This window comes from Schistocerca serialis, chromosome 1, assembly GCF_023864345.2.
Source record: "Schistocerca serialis cubense isolate TAMUIC-IGC-003099 chromosome 1, iqSchSeri2.2, whole genome shotgun sequence".
In the NCBI taxonomy this organism is placed as follows: Eukaryota; Metazoa; Arthropoda; class Insecta; order Orthoptera; family Acrididae; genus Schistocerca; species Schistocerca serialis.
Window position 1 is genome coordinate 962,812,906 of NC_064638.1, and position 21,735 is coordinate 962,834,640.

The window sequence follows — 21,735 nt, forward strand, 5'->3', positions numbered from 1 at the left end:
TTATACATTTTGCGGCACTGTGTATGTCAGCATTTCTTCAGAGTTATCACAACATTTGTGCATGCTTTTGTAATGATTGGTAGTAGCTAGTGTAATGCATGGCACAATGAATCGTAGATGTGAAGATCCCTGGATCAGTGCGCCCCAATCTGTTGTCTTCTGGGACATCCGAGAGACGTATGCCAGCTAACAAGAGTCTGATTCTCCTTTGGGGTGCTACAGGTGAACAGGAGTGGACTCCTGCCCTTACTACAGGTTGGAAAACAATTTCATGAAAATTGATCAGTATTTTCATATATAATGTCAGTTATTTTAAGAAAATGTGTCATTTTAGTTGGTGTTGTGATAAAACTTTACTTTGAGTTATGTTCCCTATTAACAAGTCACATAGAATATATTCTTATTAGTACTTTTGCATAATTAAATAAAATTAAGTATGTGTTGCCATTAAATTTAATTTATTCCCTTGTAATTTATTTTCCCAGTGACCGTTCTGCTGCGCAGACATCAGAATTAACAGCCCATTCCTTAAAAAAAAAAAAAAAAAAAAAAAAAGTATTATTTTCAGAATAATATTGACCAGGAATAATTTCCTTACATTATTAGAAAGAAACCTTTCAGGATTCTAATGTGACTGTTGTCTGCTGTCCCCTGTTCTATGCATGTTTGCTTGTTTTTCAGTTTTATTGCTTGCCCACTTTGTGTGTGTGTGTGTGTGTGTGTGTGTGTGGTGTGGTGTGTGTGTGTGTGTGTGTGTGTAGGGTTGAAGGAGATCTGAAAATTAGAGTATGTGGTGTATTAACTTAGATCTATTAACAATCGAATAATTGGCAGTAGTTCTGTCAGCAATTTGTCATGAATTGTTATGAAAGTGATTCAGGAATTTGTAATTAATTTAGTAAAACCTTAAAGCTAGTTGAAAACATTAGTATTACGTGTGTGTGTGTGTTTGTGTGTGTGTGTGTGTGTGTGTGTGTGTGTGTGTGTGTGTGTGTGCGTGTGTGTGTTGTGTGTGATTGAGAACATTTTTTCAGCATGAATAAGCTAAGTAAAACTGATTTGAAATTTGCATTTATATAGAAGGAAAAAGTGTTTACGTGACATTTTTCGTGTGAACTAAATATTATCTAAGTTATAATTTTATAGCATGTTGCAGTTACAGCTTCTCTCAGACTTTGTTTCTGTAGAATTTCATTTGGAAAATTCATGCTTCCGTAGCAAGGGGACCATTACTATCCCATTACAATGCATAAAATGTGTTGGTACTGAAAAATCCTCCACCAAATCCTCCCTGTTATCATTCACTTTAATAAGGGTAAATGCATAAGTAGAAATTTTTAGCACTTTGAGCTGTACTTGGATTGTAAAACTTAGAAAACATGACACTGTGTGTTATTTTCAGCTGTACATTTTTGACAAGAAATAAAAAAAACATTTTAACTAATAGAACCATTCCACTACACAATGAAAGATCTCCAGGTGAAAGATTCTGAGAATGGTAAAGTTAATTAAAGGATATTTAGTAGTGGGGATTTTAGTCTAGAACCAGCTGCCTTAAAGATGAAGCCATACTGAGTTAAAGTATATTTCCGATATTTCAAATTGATGTAATTTGTTCTAAAACATGTAAATGTATGGTGCTGGTAACCTAGGGAGAGTAACCTACATTACCATTGCGGTCTTTAATTTTGGTGGAAAAAACAAATTTAGGAACTAAGTAATTCTTCATAATTTTAAACTATTATCAGAAGAAGAGAGAAAACCCAAAAGACATACTACAAAAGGGTGGGAGTGTTGTATGAGACATTTTGCCAAGAGCACATGAATTAATTTGGTAAGATGTTATGACAGAAAGAAAAGAAAAGAAAATAGAAAAAAAAGCACAGAACAAAAGAAACAAAAAAGAAGTGGGAAGTGCAAAAAAAGAAAGGATGGTAAAGAACAAATGTATATGGAACAGACACTATCAGTGCATGAATGATTATTTATATAAATACATTTGTAGGAGGAAAGTAGAGGGAAACACAATACATACCATGCCATTTGTGAGTTATAAAATCTAGTTTCAGTGAAAATTACAAATGAATGTTTATACTGTCAAGTTCTGAAACTTACAAAATCACCTATTATCAAAATTATGTTTTTGTCATTCTTACTACCATCATTCTGGTTTCAGCAGCTGGTAAACGATCGCTCCTGTTCTATTACACACGTTTTGAACTCATTATAAGTACATTAATGTAGTATAAAGGCAAATCATACATAAATTAATTGCAAGTGTATTTATTAATATTTTTTCATGGAATCATCAGAGAGATGGAATTTGAAAATGTCATTTACAAGTCTCAGTATTAAGATTACTCATCACTTTTCATTTTTTTTTTTCTAAAGTGTTGTTTTATAATACAATTAATAATCACTTTATTTATCTACACACGAGACCAGAGAATACATCAAATAATAAATCTCTCTCTCTCTCTCTCTCTCTCTCTCTCTCTCTCTCTCTCTCTCTCGGTGTGTGTGTGTGTGTGTGTGTGTGTGTGTGTGTGTGTGTGTGTGTGTGTGTGTGTGTGTGTGTGTGTGTGTGTAGAGAGAGAGAGAGAGAGAGAGAGAGAGAGAGAGAGAGAGAGAGAGTAGTGGAGGGAGGTGAAGATTTCCTGGATGAGTGTATTGTGCATGTATTTGATTATGGCTGCAGCAGTTGGTGTACCGCAGATGTTTTCAGTTTTGTTTGCTTTTATTCTGATGAAAATGAAATGCATTGTAGAAAGTGCTGTTCAGTTACATGAAACTGTGTATGGTCTACCAATAAAATGTAAGCATTATGTATAGTATGTGGGATAATGTTACTATAATTACATGTGATGTCTTCTTTATAATTACTTGTCTGTCTTAATTTTCATGTCCAAGAATTTCAGCGTTCCATGTTGGGTGAGCATTCATATAAAGTCAACTATTGTGCTTATTATTTGATATTGTTTTGTAAACTGAACAGGAATTGTGCTTTATGTGCTTTTGCTAATGTGTGTCTCATTTTTTGTTTTCTTTTCATGTCTGTCTGTTGGGTGCATCACTCGCGTGAAATCATACAATCAGTTGGAAAAGTTATAATAGGTTTGAATCAGATTAAAATTTTATTTATAGATATTTAAAAGAAAGGAAATGTTATTGTAGTTTTGTTGTACTCAAACTCTGAGCAGTAACAGCTGAATTGGAATGTCACTAGAAGCCCTCCATAAATTCTTAGCTCATTTTATAATGAAAATAAATTTGTTTTGTATCTTTTATCCATGAATTCCCCACTGTTGCATTTTTCTTTATGAATATTGTAATTGTTAATTCAAAATTTGTCATTTTATGCATGTTGTAACATTAGAAGAATACTGAAAATGGGAGTTCCTTACGCTTTACAGATCAGACTGAGTTTAACTGAGGAATGTAAGTTGAGCTCATGTAAATCGAAGATATCTAGGTACTCTGAATTTGGGTCTGGTTAAGTACTCTATCAGAAAACTCGAATGGATCTGCAGATTTTGGTTAGCTTATAGAATTTCAGTCATTGTTCTGAATTTTTAAAGCCATTGATTACAGATACCATCAACTTTATTGTCTTCCTTTAGTGAATGAAGATAATAGGAATCTATGTCTGTATTTGTATCATTTAAATAGTAATCCAGTATCCTGACATAGTATTTTGCCCAGTAATCAGTTGGAAGTTCAGTTGTTTGTTGATTTTCTAATGTTTCCTCAGTCCCATGCTCATCATTCTATTTACTTGCAGTTCCGTCACTGATGGCTTCCTTCTGCTAACGAACTCACCATGCCATTCACATATAGAAAGTCCCCAGTTGTCCTTTATTTTTGCCAGTATGGAAATGACTCTCTCACAGCACGCATTTGCTTTACAGGGGGTACATGGCTTTTGCAGTTCAGCTGTCAAACTACGAGCGCTACTGAATTAACATGCCTTATGTGTAGTATCTATACAACTACTGCAACCTCATAAATAGTCATCCTGATGAAGGTAGTGTGCAGTCATAACTGAGACATGTTTTTATTTTATATTTTAATATGGTCTCACTCACCCAGAAGATTTTTTTACAGAAATTGAATTCGGCTCAAAATTCCATGCTCAGACAAAGTCAGAATAAAGCAGTAAACAACTGTAAAAAGTGAGGAAGTGGTAAGATGATGTAAAACCGTTCATGTTTCAGGCAGTTTGGTTTCAAACATGAGCTTAATTGGAGACAGTAACCCAAACACAGTAATAATAATAATAATAACAATAATAATAATAATAATAATAATAATAATACGATCGGTAAAAGTGGCCGTTGACAGTACAGGTTGGCCCTGCTTATCTAGATTTCTGGTCGGGTTGCTACTGCTTCATCTGATCTCTAGAAGTTCAAATATGAAGTACATTATACCTCAAATTTTATAGTTGTTTTGAGACACTTTACAAATGTATATAATACCCCTATTCAAATTTGCGTAGTATATTTTGATTCATTCTCTTCAGGTGCTCAAACTTAGCATTTTCTTTCCTAGTCATCTTCTGCTGCACTACTGTTCTGTTCACCTCAAACAAATATAATAATCTGTGTAGGGAGTCGTGAAGTATACTATTTATGTTGTATACGTGGGAAGTGGAGTACTGTAAATGATAGTGGTACAGATAAGCAGTATTGTGATACTGTAGTAATAACAGTGTTACAGAAAAGCAGCATTTGTCAACTCAGCATTCAGTTCTTATTGAATGGTCTAATGCAGACAATAATTATTAATTCACCAGCCAAACTTCTTGCAATAATATACTGCATTTCAAACCATTTAGAAGTAAAGGAAATAGGTAGTACAGGTGCTGAATTGTTTACTATTCAATGAGTTGTGTCCTTTACTCCTAAATTTATTGTGTTCTACTTTCTTTATTGAACTGAATATCCAAAAATCATGAAGAACAGTTTCGTAGTTGAAGAACTTGATATTTTTGTTGACCTTATCTCTCCAGAATTTTGCACAAGGATCTTTGTTCTTCAGCTCCATTTCTGTTATAATCCATATATTTTATTATACTATTGATTTTTGAAATTAATTGCCTTCTACTTTCATGACAACTGCGGTTTGTTTGGCCTTTTACAGTACTTGTTATTACATTCTTCATCTTCTTAATGTCAGCAATCATTCTGCTCTTTTATTCCAGACTCCTGTGATTTATGTTGCTGTTGCTGTCATATTCAGTTATTTTATTAATTCCGCAATGACTTGGTGTCTTCTTTCTTCCCTTCCTAAACTTCTTACTTCCTATTCATTGGAACAAACAGTGTCATTTTCACAAGTCCATCCTTCTCTCTTCCCAATAATTCTCCATATACAGGTTTTGATTTTTCATCTTATAAATGTATATGGTGTCCAGTGCTCCATATTATAACACATTTCTAGCTGTCACACAGTAATGAGCCAAGAACACTTTATTCACAGCCCACCACGAAACTGAATTCCATCTGATGGCATTGTAGCCATGTGATGTGGTAAGGAAAGTATAAAAGAAAAAAAGAGAAGAATTGGGAATCAGTTTACTGATGGTACAAGCTGCAAATGGGAAATCCTCTGACACAAGTGACTTTGACACAGGACAGATTGTTGTGATGTGGCACCTGAAAATGAGCATCTTTGAAATGACAAAGCTTCTCTGCTGTTCACAGTTGTGAGCAGCTGTGGAAAGTGGTTGAATGACCATGAAACAACATGTTGGACATCCACTTCTTATCGCACAACATAGAGGTTGGAGGCATGCTTGATGTGTGAAGCAATAGACAACTACCTATGCAGATCTGACAACCAAGTTCAGTGCTAGTTCAGGCACAAGTGTTTGAGAGCACACTGTTCAGTGCACGTTTTTGGACATGGGGCTCTGCAGCAGGTGACACCCGTGTGTTCTCAGGTTGACCCAACATTGTGATAAGTTGCAATAGCAGTGGGCATGGGATCATCAGAACTGGACTATGGATCTATGGATGGATGTCACCCTGTCAGATGAATCATGTTTCTTCAAACAATGGAAAATCCAGGATGGAATGTAACAATACCAGAGACGGAAAGTTGCTACTCACCATATAGCGGAGATGCTGAGTCGCGAATAATTGTGTGAATCTTTTTGTTGTGCCTATCGCGACTCAGCATCTCCGCTATATGGTGAGTAGCAACTTTCCATCTCTGGTATTGTTGAATCGTGTTTCTTGTTACATCAGTTTGATGGTTGCATCCATGCAAACGGATGCTTGAAACATTCAGTGTGCCCTGGTGTGGTTTGCTGGAGACAGTATTATGCCTAAGTGGAACATTTGTCTGAGATTCTGTGAAATGTTAGGTAGAAATCAAAGGCACCATGACAGCTGTGATGTGAATATTGTCATGGACGACTGCATCGCTTCTTGCTTAATGTCTTGTCTGACGGTGGTGGCATCTTCCAACAGGACAACTATCTGTGTCACAAGGCCAGAATCGCACTACAGTGGTTTGAGGAGCATGATAGTGGACTTGTACTGGTATCGTGGTCACCAATTTCACCTGAGCCATGGAACACACATGGGGCACTGTAGCATGGCAGCTCCACACCTACTTGTGACCAGCCTGTGATTTAAGGGAATTGCATGACTCCTATATAGGCATCTGGTGCTACATAATTCCAGAGACCTACCATGAACTTTGCAAATCTGTGCCATACAGAATCACTGCTATACTGCATTCCAGAGATGAACGTGCATGCTATTACACAGGTGGTTGTAATATTTTGGCTCTTCCGCGTATACTTCTTTCTTTCATGCATTTGAGAATGGGGTGCTTAGTGTGAAGATGTCTATGTGTCATCCAGAAAGTTTTACAAGTGTACATTTTATTGTCAGTTGTAGAGGAATGATTTTGGAACACAGTCTAAAAGCCTCAACTGTTTTCTGTATAGTGATAGTGTACAACCAATGACAATATATTTGATGTGTTCTGTTCCCCACCATGCTGCTGTAAATGCTAACTGGCACATGGTTCTGGTAGTCATAATATTTTGTGAATTGAGTTACTAAAGCCTTCTGTAGATAATAATTTTGCTCACTACCACTAATGTGTAATGGTGTGGAAATTTATTGTTGTTTGGTACAACTACTCGTGGACTGAGCATCTCGTAGAGAGAGAGAGAGAGAGAGAGAGAGAGAGAGAGAGAGTGTGTGTGTGTGTGTGTGTGTGTGTGTGTGTGTGTGTGTGTGTGTGTGTGTGTACCTCTGTTTCTCTATTTTTTGCTAGTATATAAAAATTCCTGGAAATACCACCAGACACATGCTTTGCAGCTATGTGGATACGATTTACCTGCTTTGAGCTTTGCACATCAGGTTAAGATTATGTTGCTTGGCAAGTACATTAATTTCAAGCCTTGGCAGCAGCCTCTTTCGATCTTTCTCTATAATTGTCATCTTACCATTACAATTAACATAACTGTTTTTGTTATTAATAAAGAGTGTGTTATTACTGATCAGAGATCAGAAGTAATACAACTGTGACCTGTAAAATCTATGCACAGGTAAATGAATACACATGCAAAGGTGTTTAAAATAAATGAATCATAAAACTGGAGAAAATTTTGCGAGACATTGAAACTTAAAAATATTACACTTCTCACTGAGACTGTGATTTCGCTTTGTGAAGTATTACCAGTAATCAAATGACTCTTCTAAGCTGTTGCAGCTAGCTACTAGTGATGAAAACATGCTTTTATTGCTTCTGATGCACATTCATCACAGCTTTCTATACGATAAACATACTAGTATGTAAACACACCGAATAAAAAATAAGTCACCCTCACGAGTCATCATGCTAATTACGTGTAACACTACCTCTACCTTTGATAGTGGCCTCAATTTTATGAGGAAGAGGGTCCACAAGTTTCTTCATGTATGCCATATTTATTTGAAGCCATTTATTGATGATTAGATCCCTTATGGCTACCAAATTGCTGGGATGTTGATTGATGTGTTCCCCCATTGTTCCAAATAATCCCAAAAAAATTGTGGCATTCAGATCAAGTGATTTAGCAAGCCATTCAAGGAGTGATCAGGTGCTTAATTGTTCACCAAACCAGAAACACTGCTGTTGTCATCTTTGAAGATGGAAGTACTTACAGTATACTTACACTGAAGACGTAGAAGAGAAGGCAACTGTCAGCCAACAAGAATACTTCAGTTAACGTCCTTATTCCTATATCTTGGAACCTTAATGAGTAGGGCCAAACCACCACTAAGTATCACAGAGCCACTTCAGGGAAATACCACGCCCTCTACGCACTGTGGATTAAATGATTCATTGACTATTGATGCACTTAACACCTTGCATCATCTGCAGACAGGCAAAATCTACTTCAGCATCTATATTTCATAAGCTATGTTGTGGTGTGTGGTTGATGGCACTTTATGTACCACTGTCACTTTCCTATTTCTTGTTCATCCTAAATGGTGTGTGGGAAGATCTGTTCTTAGTAACCCTGTGTGTGAGCTCGACCTCTCTAATTTTTCCTTCAAGGTCATTTTGCTAGATGTACATAGGAGGAAGCAATAAGTTAGTTGACTCTTCGAGGAATGTATGCTCTCAGAATTTCAACAGTGAACCACACTGTGACGAACAGCATGTCTTACTTAGCATCTGCTACTGGAGTTGGTTGAGTATCTCCATGATGCTTTCATGGTTACCAGATGAATCTGTAATGAAATGTTGTGGTGTGTGGTGAAGAGTACTTTGTGTACCACTTTTGCTTCCCCCATTTCTTGGTTGTCCTGAATGGTGTGTGGGAAGGTCTTTTGTTGGTAACTCTATGTATGAGTTTGAATCTCTCTAATTTTTGCTTCATGTTCTTTTTGCAAGATGTGTGAGGAGCTACTCAGGTACCTGACTGTGTGGAGTGAACACAAGGGTTTTTTAGATTAGGCGACTCTCCATCCAATATTGATAATGGTAGCTGTAGGAAACTCAGAAGTATCAGTTTAAGATTGAAAGAAATGCCTCCCACAGGTGAGAGTATGCAGCCCTACTGTGAATGTTGTTCCCAAACACAGGATGAACTGGTTGTTGACTGTAAGCAGCTGGAAGTCGTCCTGACTACTGTCAAGTGATGGGCAGCTGCTGCAAACCGGCATATTGTTAGAGCTCCTGAGAGTTGTGCACCTGTGGTACCTCAAATACTATCCTCTCATGGATCCTGTCTGTTCTGCCGAAAGTACAGGATCTGTTATTGCCTGTCCACTTGACTGCGAGTAGCATGTCAATGGTAGATCTATGCATCCTGTGGAGGGTGGATGGGGACCAGGGAAGACTCAGGGTGCTGTACTGATCCGTCCAGCCAACAAGTTTGAGGTGTTGTCTTTCACTGTAACTGTAACTGAGCCAGTGGGACTCACTTCACCTGTTTTGGGTAAACCTGTTTTGTCCTGTGTCAGGAGGAGGCAAATGCAAAAGGGTAGAGGTCTATTACTCATCAGAAGTTCAAGCATATGTCGAATGATGGTATTCCTTAGAGAAATGGCAGCAAGGGCAGGAAAGGAAACCAGGTGGACTCAGAGTGTATGCCTGGGGGCCTCAGTCAACATGTTGAATGGGCTAGTCTGGCAACCATTTAGGGAACAGGGTGCAACCAATTGCAGATTGTGGTGCATGTTGGAACAAATGACGCCAGTTGTCTGGGCTCAAGGGTCATTCTTGCGTCATTCCAGCCACTGGCAGAGATGGTTGAAAAGACTAACCTTGTGCAATGAGTTTCAACGAAACTCACAATTTGCAGCATTGTCCCCAGAACTGATCTTGGCCCTTTGGTTCTGTGTTGAGTGGAAGGACTGAACAAGGGACTGCAAAGGTTCTGTGACACTCTAGGCTGTGACTACCTTGACTTGAGTCATTGGGTTAAGAACTGTAGGATCCCACTAAATATGTCAGGTGTGCACTGCACATCAAAAGCTGCTACTCAGGTAAATGTGTTGGGTGCACAAGGGGTCTTTTAGATTAGCCAACTCTCCATCCAGTCCAGATGATGATAGCTGTAGGAAACCCAGAAGTATCAGTGTAAGATCGAAAGAAATGCCTCCCACAAATGAGAGTATTAAAATCCTAATGGTAAACTGCAACAAAGTGCCAGAGTTTGAAGTGATCATGAAATGTGGTGAAGCTCACATAATACTAAGTACAGAAAGCTGTTGATACCTGAAATTGGTAGCAGTAAGATTTTTGGGAAAAATTTAAGTGTATATTGAAAGGAAAGGCAAATGGAAAATGGAGGTGGTGTCTTTGTCACAGTAGGCAAGAAATTCAAGTCTACAAAGATAGAAATTGAAGCTACATGTGAGACTGTTTGGGCAGGACTCAGTATCACGGATGGGGATAAAATGATAATTGGCTCCTTCTGTCACACACCAGATTCATCTCCTGATGTAAATGTAAACTTTAGAGAAAACCTCAGTTCAGTTGTACGTGTTCCCAGTCATTCTGTAATCATCAGTGGAGACTTAAATCAGCCAACAGTTAATTTGGAAAATTACAGTTTTGTTAGTGGTGACCGTGATAAGACATCCTGTGAAACTTTTCTAAATGCCTTCTCTGAAAATTACCTAGAACAGATTGTTAGGAACCCCACTCTCGATGGAAATATATTGGATCTAATGGCAAAAAATAGACTTGATCTTGTGGAAGACATCTGCATCAAAACTGGTATCAGTGACCATGATGTGGTTGTGGCAACAATAATTAGGAAAGTACAAAGGACAAGTAAAACAAGCAGAAGGATATATATGTTCAGTAAACTATATAAAAAAAATCAGTAGTGTCATATCTCACTGAGGAACTTGAAACTTTGAGCACAGGGCAGGATGATGTAGAGAAACTGTGGCTCAGATATAAAAGAATAGTTGACCATCCACTGGATAGATACGTAACCAGTAGAACAGTTCATAATGGGAGGGAACCTCTGTGGTATACAGTCACTGTAAAGAAACAGAGGTTACTGCATAATAGGTGTAAAACAAAGAGCAGGTCTGTAGTTGGAGAGATGCTGAATGAAATGTGTTTGACCATCAAGAGAGCGTGCGTGCTACTTTTAACGACTACTATAGCAGAATATTATAGAGTGATCTTTCACGGAATCCAAAGGAATTCTTGTCATTTGCAAAGGATGTTAGTGCACCAAAGTTAGTGTCCAGTCCCTAGTGAATGAGACAGGAACTGAAATTGAAGGTAGCAAAGCAAAAGCTGAAATGTTTAAGTCTGTTTCCAAATGTTCTTTTACAAAGGAAAACCCAGAAGAATTGCCCCACTTTAATTCTTGTACCACTGAAAAGATGAGTGAAATAAGTACGAGGTGCTATCCAAAATTTTTGGGACTGGTGCTGCCATCTGTTACAAACCTTACCTTTAGACTAATGGTCACCAGTACCCTCGAAGTAGTTCCCATCCGCATGTACACACCAGTGCCAGTGTTTCTGCCACTGGCCAAACGTTTTCTGGAAGTCTTGTTCTTTGAGGGTGTTTATCACCGTTAGCAATGATTCTCGAATCCTCTCTAGAGTGTCGAACTGATGGCCTTTCAACTTGAGTTTCAGTTTTGGGAATAGTGCAAAGTCCCAAGATGTCAAATCTGGCAAGTATGGTGGGTGGGGTACAACCGCCATGTTGTCTTTTGCCAAAAAGATCCTGGTGAACAAGGATGTGTGACAGGGTGCATTGTTGTGATGCAGCAGCCAGTTCCCTTGACGCCAAAGTTCAGGCCATCTTTGCCACAAGTTTTCACGGAGCTGTCGCAAAATGTCACAGTAGTATGCAGAATTCACTGTTTGGTTGGTTGGGATGAATTGTTTCTGTACAATCCCTTGGTGCCAAAGAAAATGATAAGCATGCTCTTCACTTTGCTGTTCACCTGTCTCGCTTTTTTGGGTCTTGGAGAGCCTGGGCTCTTCCACTGGGACGATTGTTGCTTTGTCTCTGGGTCATAACCGTAAATCCAACTCTCGTTGCCGGTGATAACCCATGACAAGAAGGTTGGATAATCAGATGCGGTCTGACGAAGGTCTGTGCACACTTCAACACGCTGTGCCTTCTGATCGGCAGTAAAGATCCTTGGCAAAAATTTTGTGGCGACACGATGCATGCCCAATTCATCAGTGAACATTCATTGACATGTCCCATAACCAATACCCATTTCATCCACAAGGTCTTGACTGGTTCGATGTCGGTCTGCACGATCTAATTGTTGAAGTCTGGCAACAATGTCTGGCATTGTGCAGCTATCGGGCCTTCCAGTGTGAGCATCAACTTTGACGTCTGTATGGCCGCCGCTGAACTGAGCATGCCACTCAAACACATGCAGATGGCTCATGCTCTGTCCACCAAACAGTTGTTGAATCATTGCAAGGGTCTCCGTAGCACTTTTCCCGAAATTTGCACAGAATTTGATACACACGCACTGTTCTGTTTGCGGATCCATCGTAAAATCGCCACACACCAAACACAGAGTATTATGGAAATTACTTTTGAATACATTGTTTGAGAGGCAGTGATAAATGTCTAACAAATATTTACTATTAAAAACTGTTGTGATCAAGACTGTTTTTAATAGTAAATATTATGGAACTCACTGTGGACAAGCAACACATCCTCCCAGCTGAATGCCACTCTGCACACTGACTCATCAGATATGCAGCTCTCACCACCTAGTGATGCAAAGATCTACTACTCCTACTTTCCAGATGGCAGCACCAGTCCCAGAAATTTTGGATTCCACCTCATATTAGTGTTAGTGGTGTCTAGAAAGAGCTAAATTCCTTAAAATTGAAGAAAGCTCTAGTGCCCGATGGAATCCCTGTGAGATTCTATACTGAATTTGTGGCTGAGTTAGCCCCTCTTCTAACTATAATCTATCATAGATTCCTTTAGCAAAAATCCATGCCCAGTTCTTGGGAAAAGGCACAGGTCACACCCATTTGTAAGAAGGGTGGTAGAAGTTCCACAAAACTACCATCCAGTATCCTTGACATCGATTTGTTGTAGAATATTAGAACATATTCTGAGCTCAAATATATTTAGCTATTTTGAACAGAATGACCACATCATAGCCAACCAGCATGTATTTCGAAAACACCAATAATGTGAAACCGAACTTTCACTTTTCTCATGTAACATCCTGACACTTTTGGATCAAGGTAACCAGATAGATGCTGTGTTTTTTGATTTCCAAGAAGCATTTGACTTGCACCACACCTGCACTTTTTGTTAAAAGTATAATCACATGGGGTATCAAGTGAAATTTGTGACTGGATTGAGGACTTTTTAGTAGAGAGCAAGTAGCATGTTCCCTTGTATGGAGAGTAATCATCATATGTAGAAGTAACTTCAGTTGTGCCCCAGGGAAGTGTTGTGTTGGGACCCTTGCTGTTAATGTTGTATTTTAATGACCTTGCAGACATGTCTATAATGAAGTACTATCCAAAAGAAGCTGCATAAATATTGAGTCACATCTTGACAAGATTTCAACATGATGCAGAGATTGCCAACTTTTCCTAATGTTCAGAAATGTAAAAATGCACACTTCACAAAACGAAAAAAGTAGTATCCTGTGCCTGTAATATCAATGAGTTGCAGTTGGAATTGTCCAATTCATACAAATACCTGAGTGTAACACTTTGTAGGGATATGAAATGGAATGATCACTTAGATTCAATCATGGGTAAAGCAAGTGGTAGACTTCAGTTTATTTGTAGAATAGTGGGGAAATGCAATAAATTTACAAAGGGAATTGCTTATAAATCACCCATGTGAACTGGTCTCGAATATTGCTCATGTGTGTGGGGCCTGTACCAGATAGAACTAACAGACGATATTGAACATATACAGAGAAGGGCAGCATGAATGGTCACAGGTTTGTTTAATCCATGGGAGTGTGTCAGGGAGACACTGAAGGAACTGAACTGGAAGACTCTCGAAGATAGATGTAAAGTATCCCAAGAAAGTGTGTTAACAAAGTTTCCAGAACCAGCTTTAAATGATTACTGTAGGAATATGATACTAGCCGCTACATATTGCTCACATAGGGGCTGTGAGGGTAAGATTAGAATAATTACTGCACACACAATAATTCAAAGAATCATTGTTCCTGTGCTCCGTATGTGAATGGAACAGGAAGAAAACCTAATAGCTGGTCCAATAGGACGTACACTTTGCCATGCACCTCATGATGGTCTGCAGAGTATTGATGCAGCTGTAGAATTAGAAACATACTGGTTTTCTTTTGATCTTTTCTATTTTCTCCATCAACCCTATCATGTGTTGATACCAGACTGGGGAGCAGTATTCCAGAATTGGCCAAACTTGGGTTTTCTAAGTTACCTCCTTTGTAGATGGACTACATGTTCTGAGGATTCTTCTAATCAGTTCCAGTCTGGGATCTGCCACACCCGCAATCAGTTTTATGTGTTAGTTCCACATAAATCATTCCAAATGCTGACTTCTAGATGTTTACTGTTTGCTGAGAACTCTTCAATCTAATCGCACAGTTGGTCTGATATTCTGAACATACATATTTTGTTCACTAGGACTTCCTTCGGAAGTCAAGGAATATGGGAGAAACCTGAGTACTGGTATCAATTGGCTTCTTGATCTCACAGATGAAGAGAGGGAATTGGGTTTTACATGGCCACTGTTTGATGAATCTGTGTTCATTCCTACAGAGGAGATTTCGAGTCTCCAGAGATGCCATAATACACAATCATAAAACATGTTCCAAATTATATAACATACAGATGTCACATATATAGGCCTACAGTTTTGGGTGTCTGTCTGATGCCCCTTCTTGAAAAATGGGAATAACCTGTCCCACATCGGCCTATGGTACACTGCTACTAGAAGGGGAGCAAGTTCTTTCTTGTACTGTGTGTAGAATTGTGTGTGTGTCCCATCACATCTAGGTGCCTTTGATGTGTTAAGTGATTTCAGTTGTTTTTCTGTCTCATGATTACTTATTTCAGTCTGTCATTTTGATATCTGTGCAGTGATTTGAATGATGAACCACAGTACGATCTTCCCTAGTCAAACAGTTTGTATATAAAGTTTTTTATGAGTACCACGTTTCTTTCTAATAGGAGTGAAATGGTGATCAATCACAATGAAATATTAAATCTTATTCACTTTGTCTATTTGCACTTGATTATTTCTTGTATTATCTTAATTTAGAGCTGTCATTGCATTCACAAACATAATTCTTAGCCAGTAATTGAATGTCCGGACGATCTGTTGTCTGTGTGTTAACTTTGTGCAGACCATTAAAGTGTCTCAGTTAACTGACTCTGCCATCTCTGTACATGTTCTTGCCTTGGATAGTAACCACTGTATGAGACAGAGTGTACTATCCTTCATGTCCCCTTTTCAGTAGACTTCCAGCAGATATGTATGCATAGCAATCACTTTCACTCGTATGTGTACAACTGAATTGCCTACTGTCTTATGCATGAGGTGCTTTTATAGAAACCAGGACCAATAAAAATAGAATACAATTCAAAAATTTTGTGTACCCAAGATATTGAAATGTAAGTTGAAAGCATTTCTTATGGCACAGTCTCTTTAATGTGATCAGAATTTCCTGACATCAGTATTGAAACTTTCATTGTAACATATTGTTTGTGTGTAACTATTGCCAATCTTTTGTTTTTACATTTTTTAATTTTCAGTTAGTTTACTGTTTTGAAATTTATTGCAAGTATTTTGTGAATTATGTAATGATTTATTCCATGACACAGTAGCTTCTGTGGCCATTATCTGTAGTTTCTACAAAGACAATGTCAATCAGTTATTAAGCTCTAACATTAACTCATAGAGTAATACTAATTAGATGCCACCTCAGTTCTAGGGTGGAGAATTGTAGGATCCCTGTTAACAGGTCAGGTTTGCCTTAACACAGAAATCAGCTACTAGGGTGGCAGAGATAGTGTAGTGTGCACATGAGAGCTTTTAGGTTAATGGAACACTCCTCACTCCCCCCAAACCCCTTGGTATCAGATATGAATTGCTTGATGAAATTGAAGAAACATCAGCCACTTTGTTCTCGCAGAATGCTCATATTCACAAATCAGAGATAGAAAAGATGATATTAGTAAACAGCAGAAGCATTCAGGTAAGGTCCCAGAATAAGAATTTATTATTAAAGGTAATTATATTATGGGGAGAGGAAAGTTGGTTGAAACCATAAGTGAATAGCAATGAAATCTTTAAATGGAATATTTATTGTAAGGGTAGTATTATGAAAAGTATAGTTTTTACTCACCATAGTGGAGATGCTGAGTCCTGGTAGGCACAACAAAAAGACTGTCAGGAAGTTAGCTTTTGACCATCAAGATCTTCATCGGACACACACACACACACACACACACACACACACACACACACACATGACTACAGCCTCTGGCTGCTGAGACCAGACTGCAAGTAGCAGCATATGATGGGAGAAGCAACTAGGTGATGGGGGTAAGGAGGAGGCTGGGGCGGGCATGGGAGGGATAACGGGGTAAGGGTAGGGGATAGTAAAGTGCTGCTTGCAGGAGCATACAGGGGCAAGGCAGAGAGAGGGTAGGCAGCTAGGTGTTGTCTGGAGGTTAGATGGAGAGGGGGTTCGTTCATTTATGATGAAGGCCTTGATGGCTGATATCGCTATTGTAAGGGTAGGCTAGTTGCCAAAGGTGGCAGCATATTTATAGGAGGGAAGAATTTCATAATGTCTACAGCATCCGCCAGAAAAATGTGTACATACTTTAAGGAACGAAAATTATTACTTATGTGTTTATTTCAAGTTCAATAATTGATCACACGTGTTGTACAACCTTCAGTTTAGCAGATAGTCACTTTAAATGTTCAAAATGTTTACCATTGGCGGCTAGACACATAACAGAATGACTAGCGGTCGCCGCAACCACATCAGTCAGTGTTACAGTGGAGATTGCTGCACATGTCACTGTAATCTCCTGGCAAAGTTCCTCCAGCATGCATGGCTTACATTGATAGATATTATCTTTCACAGTTTCCCACAAGTAAAAGTCCATAGGTGTTAGATTTGGCGACTGGGAGGGAACCCAATGGGCCCTCTTAATCGAATCCAGTGCCTCGGAAAATTGTCATCCAGGAAAGCGTATCTGGCTTGGTGGTAGTGTGGTCATGCCCCTTCCTGTTGGTAGAAGACCGCTTCATCATCTCCATAAAGTGCACTTATACCTGGCAAAATTGATGTGTTTAACATTTCCAGGTACACTTCTCCAGTGACAGTAGCATCAAAGAAAAAGGGACCTACTAAGTCCCTATATGATAGTCCACACCACACGTGAACCCCTGGTAGATTGACCACTTTATCCACATAAATATGCAGATTTTCTGGCACCAAGTACACACAGTTATGCCAATTCACAGTTCCATTAAGTTTAAATTGTGCCTCGTCACTCCAAACTACCTTCATCACAAATTGTTCTTCATCAGTTACCATTTGCTGATACCATTCACAAAATTGCGTTTGGCAATCAGGATTGTCATAATTAATTGGATGCAGTAATCGTGGAATGTAATCCTTCCACACTGCAGCATTAACAAATGTTTCCAACACGAGAGCCAATGAAGCAGGATTGTAGCTATACACTGCCTTCTTGATCTTTATTTGCGAATATCACAAATCGTTCCCTGCGACTCAAACTTGTCAGTGATGCATTTAATTGTGTGGCGGGTTGGCGGTTCTGTTTAAAACTCCCACCTCCACTGTTGTTGCACTTCAGCGGCATTATCACACTTGAAAAACTACTTCACAATACATTTTCGTTGCTTGAATATCAAGCATGCTCCCACCATCTTGTTTTCTCAATACTGAGATGAAGGTACTAACATCCGTTGAGTCAAATACCAAACTACAACACACTTGTAAATCAGTTCAAATGACAATTTCGATATCTCAGTAGAGCCTGACAAAGAGTATATACATTTTTCTGGCAGACTCTGTATGTAGGTTATCATAGATTCTGAATGTGAATTGATCTGGATGAAGTTAAGCACAAAAGGTGAGTCAAAAATGGTAATCAGATGCTTTTATAGAATGCCTGCACCAGGGCTGTAATGGTAGAATGCTTCAGAGAGAACTTGCAGAATTTTGTGAATAACTTTGCTGACCATATTATAATAGTGGGTGACCCCAACTTGCTAGGTATACAGGGTGTTACAAAAAGGTACGGCCAAACTTTTAGGAAACATTCCTCACACACAAATAAAGAAAATATGTTATGTGGACATGTGTCCGGAAACACTTAATTTCAATGTTAGAGCTCGTTTTAGTTACGTCAGTATGTACTGTACTTCCTTGGTTCACCACCAGTTGCCCCAATTGAAGGAAGGTAATGTTGATTTCGGTGCTTGTGTTGACATGCGACTCATTGCTCTACAGTACTAGCATCAAGCACATCAGTACGTAGCATCAAGAGGCTAGTGTTCATCACGAACGTGGTTTTGCAGTCAGTGCAATGTTTACAAATGCGGAGTTGTCAGATGCCCATTTGATGTATGGATTAGCACGGGGCAACAGCCATGGCGCGGTACGTTTGTATCGAGACAGATTTCCAGAACAAAGGTGTCCCGACAGGAAGCTGTTTGAAGCAATTGATCGGGGTCTTAGGGAGCACGGAACATTCCAGCCTATGACTCGCGACTGGGGAAGACCTAGAACGATGAGGACACCGGCAGTGGACGAGGCAATTCTTCGTGCAGTTGATGATAACCCTAATGTCAGCATCAGAGAAGTTGCTGCTGTACAAGGTAACGTTGACCACGTCACTGTATGGAGAGTGCTACGGGAGAACCAGTTGTTTCCATACCATGTACAGCATGTGCAAGCACTATCAGCAGCTGATTGGTCTCCACGGGTACACTTCTGCGAATGGTTCATCCAACAATGTGTCGATCCTCATTTCAGTGCAAATGTTCTCTTTACGGATGAGGCTTCATCCCAACGTGATCAAATTGTAAATTTTCACAATCAACATGTGTGGGCTGACGAGAATCCGCATGCAATTGTGCAGTCACGTCATCAACACAGATTTTCTGTGAACGTTTGGGTAGGCATTGTTGGTGATGTCTTGATTGGGCCCCATGTTCTTCCACCTACGCTCAATGGAGCATGTTATCATGATTTCATACGGGATACTCTACCTGTGCTGCTAGAACATGTGCCTTTACAAGTACGACACAACATGTGGTTCGTGCACGATGGAGCTCCTGCACATTTCAGTCGAAGTGTTCGTACGCTTCTCAACAACAGATTCAGTGACCGATGGATTGGTAGAGGCGGACCAATTCCATGGCCTCCATGCTCTCCTGACCTCAACCCTCTTGACTTTCGTTTATGAGGGCATTTGAAAGCTCTAGTCTATGCAACCCCGGTACCAAATGTAGAGACTCTTCGTGCTCGTATTGTGGACGGCTGTGATAAAACACGCCATTCTCCAGGGCTGCATCAGCGCATCAGGGATTTCATGCGACGGAGGGTGGATGCATGTATCCTTGCTAATGGAGGACATTTTGAACATTTCCTGTAACAAAGTGTTTGAAGTCACGCTGGTATGTTCTGTTGCTGTGTGTTTCCATTCCATGATTAATGTGATTTGAAGAGAAGTAATAAAATGAGCTCTAACATGGAAAGTAAGCGTTTCCGGACGCATGTCCACATAAGATATTTTCTTTCTTTGTGTGTGAGGAATGTTTCCTGAAAGTTTGGCCGTACCTTTTTGTAACACCCTGTAGAACTGGAGAATCATGCAATCAAAACTGTTGCCAGAGACAGGTATTCGTGTGACATTATTCTCCGTGTCTTGTCTGAAAATTGCTTTGAGCACATAGTGAAACCACAAACCTGTGAAGCTGACATCTTATGCTGCATAGCGACAAACAGATAGATGAAATATTTTTAGAGGAGGGAGGCTACCAGTGATAATAAGTCAGTGAAAGTTTCTATGATTACCAGTATTACAAGGAATGTTAAGAAATCTAGGAAAATATTTTTACTTAGTTAGAGTGACAGGAAACAAGTTGCAGAGTATCTGAGTAATCAGCAGCAGATATTCAGTGCTGAGGATGAAGATGTAGAAGACCAGTGGAAAAAAAGAATCAGAAACATAGTACAGTATGCCTTAGACAAGTATCTTCTGAGCAAGGTCTTCAAGGATGGGACAAATCCACTGTAGTTTAATAATCATGTTTGAAAACTACTACATAAACAGAGAGCTTCATCACTGATTCAGGAGAATTCAAAACGTAGATGACAAACAAAAGCTGAATGAAGGAAAAATGAGCATAAGGAGAGCAAAGAGAAAAGCATTCAATGACTTTGAAAGTAACATTTTGCTGAGGGATCTGACTAAAAGTCCTAAGATGTTTTGGTCTAATGTAAAATCAGTAAGCAGATTGGAATCATGTATTGGCAATAAGGGACCCTGTTGGCACCAAAACAGATGGTGACAGGGAAAATTCTGAATTACTGTATTTGGTCTTCCGAAACTGTTTGGATGTGGAAGATCATAATACGGTTCCTCCTTTCAGTCATCATGAAAACATCAAAATAGCAGATAATGGGATAAGTGAATTTTGGAACAGGTAAGCATCTGCAATCACATAATGGAAAGGCATCAGGACTGCAGGAGTTACCTGAAGATATTAGAGATTATACGAAATAACGTGCTCCCCTACTTGCAGCAGCTTATTGTAGGTCACTCTAGCAATGAAGGGTACTTAGAAACTTGAAAAACTCACAGGTGATTCCATTTTCAAGAAGGGTCCTAAGAAAAATGTACATAATTATAGGTCTATATCACTGATGTCAATCTGACGTAGGATTATGGTACATATTTTATACTCACTTATCAATGTCCTCTAAAAGTCAGAAGCCTTGACTTCAGGAACACATTTGGGTGTGTTGCGTGTGTCCACACACACACACACACACACACACACACACACACACACAAGCTCATTGAGTACTGGACCAGATTTGCAACTGGATTCAAGACTGCCTTACAGGTAGAACAAAACTGACAGGTGTAAATGTAATTTCTGGAGTACCCCAGTGAAGTGTGAGATGACCATTACATATTTGAAATGTATATAAATGATCTGGTGAGAAGCATCGTAAACTCTTTAAGACTGTTCACAGATGATACGGTTGTTTATAACAAACTAGCAATACCAGAAGCTAGTATTGATTTACAAAGTGACATACAGAGGATTGATAAATAGTGTGGGCTCTGGCAGTTGCCTCTGAACCTAAATAAACGTAAGATATTGCACATACACAGGGGGATAAATCTGCAGCTATACAACTACACCATTGATAATTTACTGGAAACACTGTCTGCCATAAAATATCTAGGAGTAACTATACAGAGCTACCTTAAGTGGAATGACTACATAAAACAGAGAGTAGCGAAAGTAGATGATAGAATGAGGTTCAGGGGAAGAATCTTAAGGAAATGTAACTCATCTATGAAAGAAGTGGCTTACAAAACACTTGATCAACTGATGCTTGAGTATTGCTCATTAGTTGAGGACCCATACCAGGTAGGACTAATAGATGGGATAGAGAAGATTCAATGAAGATCAGTTTGTTTCATCACAGGCTCATTTAGTCAGGTGAGAGCATTACAGGGATGC

The 21,735-nt window shown here is 39.1% G+C and overlaps 1 protein-coding gene across 1 annotated transcript in view; it reads left to right on the forward strand.

Annotated features, from left to right (window-relative positions):
* Positions 1-21,735, forward strand: part of LOC126452593 (GATOR complex protein Iml1) — a 572,541-nt gene that overhangs the window by 201,383 nt on the left and 349,423 nt on the right. The window contains exons 14-15 of the mRNA XM_050091115.1: positions 118-255; positions 3,097-3,114. Coding sequence (XP_049947072.1) covers positions 118-255; positions 3,097-3,114 — 156 coding nt within the window. The remainder of the gene's footprint in view (positions 1-117; positions 256-3,096; positions 3,115-21,735) is intronic.